Source organism: Pipistrellus hanaki (genome assembly GCF_964339955.1).
Source record: "Pipistrellus hanaki genome assembly, chromosome: 5".
Taxonomy (NCBI): Eukaryota; Metazoa; Chordata; class Mammalia; order Chiroptera; family Vespertilionidae; genus Pipistrellus; species Pipistrellus hanaki.
Window position 1 is genome coordinate 84,237,819 of NC_140507.1, and position 11,108 is coordinate 84,248,926.

The 11,108-nt window shown below is 52.3% G+C and overlaps 1 protein-coding gene across 11 annotated transcripts in view; it reads left to right on the top strand.

Moving 5' to 3' along the window:
- DMTN (dematin actin binding protein) overlaps window positions 1-6,232 on the top strand; it is a 28,951-nt gene extending 22,719 nt beyond the window's left edge. For 6 of the 11 annotated variants that reach the window (XM_084883805.1, XM_084883804.1, XM_084883808.1 and 3 more), the window contains 4 exons: window positions 3,990-4,054; window positions 4,208-4,256; window positions 4,872-4,952; window positions 5,068-6,232. In XM_084883805.1, coding sequence (XP_084739931.1) covers window positions 3,990-4,054; window positions 4,208-4,256; window positions 4,872-4,952; window positions 5,068-5,372 — 500 coding nt within the window. In that variant the 3' untranslated portion in view covers window positions 5,373-6,232. Of the gene's footprint in view, window positions 1-3,989; window positions 4,055-4,207; window positions 4,264-4,388; window positions 4,511-4,569; window positions 4,636-4,871; window positions 4,953-5,067 lie in introns of all 11 variants that reach the window. The other 5 variants (XR_014795005.1, XR_014795006.1, XR_014795008.1 and 2 more) reach the window with 3 other exon arrangements.
- The last annotated feature ends 4,876 nt before the right edge of the window (window positions 6,233-11,108 follow it).

Genomic DNA, 11,108 nt, shown 5'->3' on the forward strand with positions numbered 1-11,108 from the left:
GGCCAGAGCCGAACAGCCTGTGGAGTCTGTCTGTCACGTGCCCGGCACCGTGCTAATGTGGGTATAGGAGACGGAACATTCGGTCACTGGCTCAAGGCGCTCATGCTGTGCATAGGGCAAGAACTCCAGTGGTGGAACAAGACTAGATGATAAAAAATAGTATCAGCTAAAGCAGAATTAGCTAATTTTGCTTAATCAAATAAACATTTACTGAGTGTCTATCATGTGGGAGGCACTGGGGCTTACAAAGAGGGGAAAAACAGAGTCCTGTCCTTCGGTAGCTGCCAATCACTGGGGAAATGGCCGTGGAAACATAATTCGGTGCAGTGGAGCAGGTACTACGGTGATGAGCTGTGCACAGTGACAGGGCCTGTAGTCAGAGGGCCAGGGTGTGCTCACTGAGGCTTGAAGAATGAGACAAATCGAGTGAGGGTTTGACACGGGGGACGGTGGGAGCAAAGGCAGGAACAGGAACCTCCTGGCCAGTGGAGAGGGGGCCTCCAGGAGTCTGGAATCAGTGCCCGAGTGTGCCATGTGGTGGCAGGATTGACACCAGAGAGCCGGGGTAGCCAGCACGTTGGATACTGTGCCTCGAATCACCCAAGTTTGGCCTGGACTTCCTTGGCAGAGTTTCTGAAGAATGTGGAGAGGAGAGGGGAGATCTGAGAGCCCAGAACTGAGAGTTACAGGCCTCGAAAAGGCCTCACCTAGCCTGGCGTCCGCTGCATTCTATTGGTCAGAGCAGCTCAGACTCCGGAAAGGAGAGATTTCATTTCCAGAGGACAGGAACAGCACTTAGGCGCTGGGAGATGGTGATGCCACTTTTGGAGACAGCCTACCACCCTTCCCAGGGCCTGAGTAAGGGCTAACATAGACCCCGGGCAGAGAAAAGGGAATGGGCTTGAGAAATACAGAGGAGACTGAAGCAGCTGGACTCAGTGGGAGGAGAGGGGCAGACGAGTTGGGGTTTGGCCTTGGGTGCTGGGTGATGAAAAGCCTAGGACTGAGATCATGAAAGAGGCAGGTTTGGGAGAAAGATGAAGAGACTGGTTTGGGACATATTGGGTTTGAAGTGCAAGTTTGACTGAGTCAGGAGCTTGAGGGGCAAGGCAGGGAGAGTCTTCAGGGTGTACATTGAGTGGCGAGATTATTATGATTTCTGAACACATAATAATCTGGCCACTCAGCGTGTGTGTGTGTGTGTGTGTGTGTGTGTGTGTGTGTGTGTGTATTACATGTGTGTGTAAGGTCCGGTGCATGAATTTGTGCATGGGTGGGGTCTGGCCAGATTGGCCAGCCCGCCTGCTAGTCAAACTCCTGGTCGAGGGGACAATTTGCATATTAGCCTTTTATTATATAGGATATACACTGAGTGGCCAGATTATTATGCGTTCAGAGATCATAATAATCTGGCCACTCCATGTAGGTAGTCGTAAAGCCGTAAGAAAGATGGGATTGTGCAGAGAGGAGAGAGAGCAGGGAAGAAGCCAGGTTGTACCCTGGAGAGCACACACGTTTAGATCCAGCTGAGTGTTGGTTCGAAGTTAGTCAGGATGTGGGGCTGGCCTCAGGGGCCTCTCTCTCTGAAGGTGGGGCCTTGTTCTGGGAGCAGCCAATTGGAAGTGGAGATTTGGGAAGGTTGGGAACAGCTGCCTCCGGGAAGGGAGCTGCTCCTGGCTCTCCATCCGCAGTGATGACCATCTATCTGGTGTGGTCGTCACCTCCACAGCCTGCAGACGAGCCTGGGCCCACGGCTGATCCAGGCAGAGTTGGCTGAGGCAGGGCTGTGAGATACAGGGCCAGGTGAGCTGCCCAGTACTGGTGAAAGCAGTTTTGTTCCCAGCCGCAGGTTGAAGGACAGGGAGTGTGGGTCAGGTCCCCAGAGGTCCCCATGAGGTTGACAAGCAGGTGTGCTGGGAACCAGGCTGAAGGAAGCTGTAAACAAAGACGGGCACCATGGTCACAGAGTGGGGCCCCGGGCTCCAGGTGCCAGGGTGGAGCAGTGTGGACAGCGAGGCCCGGGGTGACCATTGCAGGGGCTGCCTGCTGTGCAGTAGAGATGAAGGCCCTCGGGTGGGGATGGGGGAGTCAGGAACCCTAAAGGTGTGTCTCCGGCTAGGACATCCACAGGGTCACGGAAAGACCAGGATGGTATTTCAGAAGGGGTGGGAAGAGTTTTTAGAGAATGTGGGCTCAATAGTGAGACAGAGAAATGAGACAGAGAAATGCTCTGAAGGTGGAATTCGGTCTCCGTGTTCCACTAGAACTCGCTTTCAGTCCAAATTAGCTCTTTAACTTCCATTTGGCCTTGCAAAGCTGAATAGCCAAATGTCTCCATCATCATCATTTTGGCAACCCGAACTTGTATGTGATCAAAGGCCATAGGACTGCATAGGTTACAGTCACAGCTAATCAACTTTAACAATTTCAAAATTATAGAGAGCCCTAGCTGATGTGCTCACTCAGTAGTTAGAGCATTGGCCTGTGCACTGAAGGGTCAAGGGCTCGATTCCCAGTCAAGGGCATGTGCCTGGGTTGCAGGTTAGATGCCCAGCCCTAGTAGGGACTTGTGTGGGGACAACCAATCAATGTGTCTTTCTCACATCAATGTTTTTCCACCCCTTTCTTTCACTATCTCTAAAAATCAACGGAAAAAATATCTTTGGGAGAGGACTAACCAAAAAACATTTAAAATTATGGATAGGCATGTCATTCTGACTTAATGTTAACATTGAATAGTCACTTCCAAACACCCTGAATGATATTGCAAAAGAAGATGATTTTATACACAAAAATAAGTATTTAAGTAGTTTTAAAATTAAGTATTAAGGAAAAAAAAAACAAACAAACAAAAAACACAAGGTCTCCAAAACACATTTTGTTCTCACCAATTAAACTTCCAAGTAACAGACTTTATAAGAATGTGTTTTTTGTTTTTGTTTTTTAAATATATTTTATTGATTTTGTACAGAGAGGAAGGGAGAGAGATACAGAGCTAGAAACATTGATGAGAGAGTCATCGATCAGCTGCCTCTCGCACACCCCCTACTGGGGATATGCCTGCAACCAAGGTAGATGCCCTTGACCGGAATCGAACCTGGGACCCTTCAGTCCCCAAGCCGACGCTCTATCCATTGAGCCAAACCGGTTTCGGCTATAAGAATGTTTTAAGAGGATAGTTCCTTATAGTTTTGAGTCTGTCGGGGCTAAACATTTAAACAAGTCCGGTCAAAATGATTACTATAGAATGCCAACGATTTCTAGTAATTGGAGATGACGGAGTTTTGAGATCTGCCCAAACTAAAAATCTTAGGTACGAAGATTTCCTAGGAAAACCTGTTACTGAAAACCAGTTTCCTTGCATTATAATCTCAGTGTTTGAAAGCTCAGTGATATTGTTAAATGTGTAAATTGAAGGTGACACCTAATCATGCAATCCACGTTTTGGCTGCAGGTGCAATCCAGCAGCTGACAGAGCTGAGGAAAGTGTTGTTTTGGTATTACAGGGTCAAATGTTTGAAACTTGGTTACTAAATTCGCTAATATTAAAATTGTAATGATTTGATTCTTTTCACAAGATGTCAGATGCCTTTTTTTTACCCCAGAGGTTCATTTTGCACTGGGGGCTTCAGCATTTCTCACTCGCTAACTGATTTTAACTCGGGCATTGGCCCAAAGGAGTGTCTGGTGCCCTTCTGTTAGAGGGAAGGCGTTACAGAGAGTTCAGAGGCACCAGCACGATGCCCCTCGCTGGAGGTGATGGGCAGGAGCTGGAAGCCAACAGAGACCACAGGTTCCCCAAGGTCTACCCTTCACTGCCCTGAGAGGGATCCCGCTCAAAAGACTGTCAACCTAGAGGGACTGAACAAATCTCTCATTCATTCTCATTTTCTCTCTCTCTCCCTCTCTCTCCCTCTCCCTCTCTCTCTCTCTCTCTCTCTCTCTCTCTCTCTCTCTCTCTCTCTCTCTCTCTCTCTCTCTCTCCCTAGCCTTGCACGGTGGAACATCAAAGTCATCTTCCCTCCCGGCCTACGGCAGGACCACCCTGAGCCGGGTAAGGACCCTGACCACAGGTCCCAGACTGCAAGGGAGGGGTGCATGTGGGGTCCCCTGAGGGACTGAGCTGCTTGGGGAAGGGAAGACCCTGTAAGTGAAGGGACTGATGAGAAACACTCAGCTTCCTTCTGATCCTTTATGTCCTTTCTAGCTGCAGTCCACAGACTTCAGCCCGAGCGGGAGTGAGGCCGGAAGCCCAGGTGAGAGGCAGGGTCAGGCAGAAAGGGGCTTGAGCAGGCCCTGGGGCAGCTGGGTCTGGGATCAGGCAGGGCTGTGTGGCTGCAGGTTGGGGAGACTAAGCTGGTGGTCTGAACAATGACTTCTCTCCCCAGGCCTGCAGGTGAGTGCCCTCTGGAGGACTCGGAGCGCAGAAGCCTGGGACAGGCAACTGGCAGTGTTGGGGGAGGGGGTGCTGGGCCACCCAGTTGCCCGGTGAGCACGTGAGGAGCCCCGGGTAAGGCTGGGGAGGTCTCCCGGCCCCACTCTGGCTCACTGCGGCTTTGGTCTCCCCAGAACGGAGAGGGCCAGAGGGGGAGGATGGACCGGGGAAACTCCCTGCCCTGTGTGCTGGAGCAGAAGGTGAGGGGCAGCGGCAGGGCCAGGGGAGGGGGGGCAGCTTGGGGAGAAGCCAGGAAAGTGAATGCGCTATGGGATCCTCCCGGAGCTGCTGATGGGGACGCTGGGGGCGCTGGATGGCAACATGGCATGAACCCGATGGCCCCCCGCAGGCTGATGAGGGGGCCTGGGGAGGTGAGGGGTGACAGCCACAGGGGACACCATGAGCCTAAGAGCGGCCCCTCTGCCCCGCCCCCCAGATCTATCCCTACGAAATGCTGGTGGTGACCAACAAGGGGCGAACCAAGTTGCCTCCAGGAGTGGATCGGATGAGGCTGGAGGTACGCAGGGGAAAGGCGCCGGCGGGTGCAGGGGGTCCAGAGGGCAGCCTCCCCTCCCGGCGGGGAAGACCTGCCCCCTCGGGCACTCCCTAAGCGGCCGGCATGTCCCCTGCAGAGGCACCTGTCGGCAGAGGACTTCTCCAGGGTGTTCGCCATGTCCCCCGAAGAGTTCAGCAAGCTGGCCCTGTGGAAGCGGAACGAGCTCAAGAAGAAGGCCTCGCTCTTCTGACCGCCCCGCACGCCGTGACTGACCCGCACCCCTGCTGCTCTCGGGAGCTGGGTCCCTGGGCCCTACAGCCTCATCTCTTGGGGGGCAAGAGAGGCGGGGAGAGGTGGGGTGGGCTGCATTCGCTACGTCAGGGGGAGTCCTGCCTTCTCTCCGTGCTGGGCTGTGGGACACGGACCTTCTTCCCATCATGAGCCAGGGGCCTCCCCTCCTCCCTCGTCCGTCCTCGATGCACAGGGCAAACCCAGGCTGGCCTCCAGCACTCAGTTAATGTCTGCACCCTCTCCCTGCCCCGCCCCACGAAGAGAGGTCCTAGAAGAGGGAGTGAGGAGGCCTGGACGCGGCACGGGGTGCAGGCCTGCTGATGTCTGGGTCAGTGGGCGGGTAGAACTCCGGCCTGCGGAAGAGGTGAGGCAGGAAGCAGCAGGCAGGGCCACGTCTGCCCAGGACTCCTCCTTGCCTCACCTGGGAGGCTTCCCTGCGCCTGCGCCTCCCGCCTCTGACTCCAGCAGGAGCAGGGCTGAGCTCGGCCTCCAGCGTACCCTCTGCTCTCCTTGCTTATCCTATGCTTTGAAACCTCGTGCTCAGCTCTCTGGCTTTCCCAGAAGCCTTGGCTTAGAGTGGAGATGTTGCCTCTGCCGAGCCCCAGGCCCCCAGCAGCCTCCAGGCGAAGTGAGCTAGACTCCTCCCTACCCTCTGGCACCAGGGCCCCAGGCAGGACCCGGCCTTCGGGCTCCCTCCGATGGGAACAAGAGGCCAGGCCACCGGGTCCCACCCGTACCCATGCGTCCCCCATCATGCTCTCTAAAGAATGTAATTTATTGGGGCACCCCCAGCTGCTTTCCTCACCCAACTCTTGGCCCTACCTAACCACATTCCCAGCTTTTCTTCTCTACAAATACATATGTGTATATAATTATATATATATATATATTTTTTGCCCAGGTCTGGGTTTTGTTCCTGCCCAGACCCTGGCATCCCTTTCCACTGTGTGTATGTGTGAGATGATACTGGGGGAGGGGAACTCTGCTTGGAATTAAAAGGTTGCATTGGGTCCCCAAATTCACTCGTTCTTTGTGAGCCACCAGGTCCAGGCGAGGGGGACGGGGGATGCCAGGCTGAGGGAAGTCATGGGAGTGAAGGTTCAAACGGGGGGCAGATAGGGTTGGAGGAGGTAGAGTGACGACACACACACACACACACACACACACACACACACACACTGTCCTTCCCCACCTGGGCCACCAGAGCAGGGGCTGGTCCAGCAGGCTCCCAGCTGCCACCTCCCCTTCGGGGCTGTGTGATGGTGACGGTGGATGGAAAGGCAGAAACATACTCCAGCGCCTGAGATAGGACAGTTCAGCGGGAGGCCAAACACACAGCAAAGGTCAACAGGATGTGACCTGTAGGCAGTGAGCTGACTACCAAGGACCAGGCTGAGGACACTCAGGAATGGAGACGCGATGGCTGACCTCTTGCAGGAGCGAGGGTCAAAAGGAGGCAGAGGGAGAAGGGTACAGTCGTTCGGTCTTGGTTGACTTGGCAAAGCATTCCAGGGGGCACAGACCGGGAACTGGGCATCGAAGTGGGTGAAGGGGTGAGGACTTGATTGGAAGGTCAGAGGGAGGACTTTGGTGTGGGGACTCGTGGGTGGAGCGGCTGCCTTGGGTGGGCGTGTACAGCAGCGTGCATTCGGTCAGAAGGATGGGGTGAGGTGGAGGGGGCCCCAGTGTGAGCCTAAGACTGCAGCTGGGACCCGAATCCAGTCTCCCACCGCAGGACGCGTTTCTGGTCCCTGGCGGTGAAACAAAAGCAAAGTGGGTAAGAATCACTCCAATGTGAACGATGATCTTAAGTTGCTGAAGTTCTGTGATGTCCACAACATTGTGTTATCCTCTCCACAAACCTGTGAGGGCAACAAGTCATTGTAATCCATTTAGTTTAGGAGAAAATTGTGAAATAGAGACATGTCATCTGAAGCCTGAAGCTACATGCAACTGAGTGGAGAATGGGGACAAACATCCGAGTTTCTTGCCTGCTAACCGAGGACTTTGCCAATATTGACACTGTCTCTCAAGGGGCAGTGAGAGGCCAGAATAGGTGGCACAGAGAGGGGTGTTCTCCACACTCACCCCTCTATGAGGCATCAGTGAACGGGTGGAGGGCTTCCCTGTTCCTGTAGAGGGACAGTGGCGGGGAGGCCAGCACTGCCGTGCACACCCAGCTCCCAGACTGTTGAGCAACCAAGCAAGCTGAGGCAGTATTTAACCGCAACTCACTGGGAAATGCTTGTGGTGGGGCTGACTGGATAGTATGCCCTGAAGGATTTTAAGTTCCCGAGATTCAGAGCAACTCGGCGGCTCTGTCCCTAAAACAAAAGCTTAGGGAGAATCTCTCAGTGCCTCCTCCTCAAAATACACATGTACACACGAATGCACAAACAGATGCAAAACCTTGGTAGTTATTTAGTCCAATAGTTTCCAAACCTTTTTAGTAGCAACCCTTACAAAAAAAAAAATTAATCTTACTACTAATATTTAAAGTACATTTATAAGTTGAATTTTATAGTCAACTAGAAACCTGGTGCACAGATTGGTGCACCGGGGGGGTCCCTCAGCCTGGCCTGCACTCTCTCTGCAATCCAGGACCCTCGGGGGATGTCGGATAGCTGGTTTTGGCCCAATCCAGACAGGAAGGAGCTCAATCCTGTGCATTGAGTAGCTGTCCCCTGGTGGTCAGTGTACGTCATAGTGACCAGTCGACCAGTCATTCAATTGGCCAATCAGCGGGTCACTTAGGCTTTTATATATAGACTAGAGGCCCGGTGCACAAATTCATGTACAGGTGGGGTCCAGCCAGCCCACCCCTATGGGGCCAGTTGGGGGGAGGGGTGGTGGGAGGGCTCCAGGGCATGTCCAGCTCATCTTTCTCAGTCTTGACTGGCCAGACCCCAGCAGCAAGCTAGCCTACTGGTTGGAGCATCTGCCCCCTGGTGGTCAGTGAACATCATAGCGAGCATTGAGCAGCCTTAGCATATCATTAGCATATTATGCTTTGATTGGTTGAACAGATGACCGGAGAACTAGACACTTAGCATATTAGGCTTTTATTTTATAGGATTATTATGAAATCAATGAGAATAAAGAAGCTATGATCAATAAAAAGTGAGCTTTGCCCTAGCCAGTTTGGCTCAGTGGATAGAGTGTTGGCCTGGGGATTAAAGGCTCCCGGGTTTGATTCTGGTCAAGGGCACATACCTGGGTTATGGGCTCAATTCCCAGTGTGAGGCATGCAGGAGGCAGCCAATCAATGGTTCCCTTCATTGATGTTTCCATCTCTCTCTCCCCCTCTCTGAAATAAAAAATAAACAAACAAACAAATAAATAAAACAAAAACAAAGTTTCTCAAAAAAAAAAGTAAACTTTGATTGCCCTACTGGTGTGATTCAGTGGTTGAACATTGACCTATGAGCCCAGAGGTCATGGTTCGATTCCCAGTCAGGGCACATGCCCAGGGTTGTGGGCTCGATCCCCAGTAGGGGGCATGCAGGAGGCAGCTGATTCATGATTTTCTCTCATCATTGATGTTTCCTTCTCTCTCTCCCTCTCCCTTCCTCTCTGAAATCAATTAAAAATACATAAAAATCAATTAAAGTTAGCTTTGATGAACATAAAAAATTTAGGTCAGGGGTTATATATGACAGTTGCCCTTTTTTTCAAGTAGAGGATCTAATTTATTATTGCACTTGGTTGCACAGTATCGAGAAAATCCTGATTCGCCGAAACCGGTTTGGCTCAGTGGATAGAGCATCGACCTGTGTGGACTGAAGGGTCCCAGGTTCGATTCCGGTTAAGAGCATGTGGGGGGTGTGCAGGAGGCAGCTGATCGATGATTCTCTCTCATCGATGTTTCTAACTTTCTCTCCCTCTCCCTTCCTCTCCGTAAAAAATCAATAAAATATATATTTTTTAAAAAGGAAAGAAAATCCTGATTCACATATTTACCATATAAAATGTGGTAGTGTAAAAATGCATGCCAATCCGTTCGCATCCTTCTGCTGAGCAGCAGCGTCTTGCCCCCTCTCCTTGGCTCAGGCCTGTGACTTGCCCATTAAAGCTCCTTGTCCTGCAGTAGCCTTCTACCTTTCATTTAAGACCCAGCGATAGGGAGCATCTGGCACATGGGCCACAAAGGTCAGAGATCATTTGGTCTGGCCCTGCCAAGGCATCAGGGGTGACTTAATTAAATGCCTGACCAAATATCGCAGGCAAATTGTTAAGCTGATGATTTTGAATGGCCTGAGAATACTCTTATAAATACCCAGGTGGCCCTTGGCAGGAAAGAGGTTCCCCACCCTGAAAGCTGACAGGAGGAGAAGTTTTATTCAAGGTCTTCTCCCCAATGAGCTGACCTCACAGCAGACTTTAAATTCACCAGGGATTCTTAACACGTTTGGCATATAACACACAGAAGGGTGTCCACTGACTTTTGTCAGAACTTTTAAAATAAAATCTAAAAAGTTACCATGCCCTATGAACCAGGAGGCCAGTGTTCGATTCCCAGTCGGGGCATATGCTGGGTTGTGGGCTGTGGGCTCCATCACCAGTGTGGGGTGTGCAGGAGGCAGCCGATTTATGATTCTCTCTCATCATTGATGTTTCTATTTCTCTCTCCCTCTCCTTTCCTCTAAAATCAATAAAAATGTTTTAATAAAAATAAATGAAAAGTTAAGCCAAATAAAAGGCTATGGATTCCTGCTACACTTCCACTATACCCTAGAGTTCCTTGAAACATGTTGAGGGGGGAACAGATTCAATTCATCCAGCTGCGTCCCTTACCCAAGAGGAAATGGGCCCGGAGAACAGTGCTGGCTGGACTGAGGGCTCCGACTCCCAGGTTGCTTCTGGATACACAAACGGGCTGGTTTCTTCTCTTTACACACATTTTGGCCTAAAAGCCTCCTTGTTTCCCATAGGACTCCTTACCAAGGACCAGTCTTCAGATGAACTGTTAGAAAATATCTAACAGTTAGAAAATACCACCCACCCCACCCCCACCCCCAGCTGTAGTACTGAGCTCCAAATACTAGTACTAGGTCAGCCTAGACTTGGCCAACCCCAGCCCTCCCCATGCCTCAGGCTGCCCTCCACAGCTCACGGCCTGCTCTGGACAGGTCACTGTCTCCTGGATCTCAAACCCCACGGGGAACGAGAACACACAGCTCAAGGTCCTACGGTTCTGTGACAGGGCCTATTCGGACCGCCCCCTCCCCGTCCCAGTTCCTAGTGGGACTCTCCGCGCCTTGCCCCTTAGTCACAGGCTGGCAGTGGTCAGCAGAAATATATTTTGAACAGACATCCATATCCTGTCTTCAGAAAGAACCTCTTTCCATTCCTGGAGCAGTGGAGGGGTGTGTGTGTGGGAGGTGGTGGGGCAGTGTGGGGGGGACAGAGGCGTTTAAACTGGCAGCGTTGGCAGCTTAGAAGGCGCATCTTGAAGACCCCAGCTTCGGACGCTCCAGGAACCCCTGCCCTTGCCGAGGGCTCCGCCTGCAATTTCCCTGTGCCCACGGGGAAACCCGCCTTCTGTGTCGTCCCCTGGTGCAGCTCAAAGGGCGAAAGGGGCCCCCTGTTACTTCACGTGGGACCCCTGGCCCAGCGCTGCGCCCACGTAAAGTACAAGCAACAAGTGAAGCTAATGTCAATAGTAACCCAATCGACCTAACGTATCACCCCTCAGCATACATTCCCCATAAAATCTCACCAGTGAGCTATTTTATCCCTTTACTTAAGAGGTCAGACCCCCGGGGCATGCCCTGCACACGCGGGAAGGGGGGGGGGGGGACGCGTCTGGAGACGCACGGGACCCCCGGAGCTACTCTCTTCCCGGAAACAGTTCATCTGCCTCCCCCACCCACCCCTGCCTCCCCC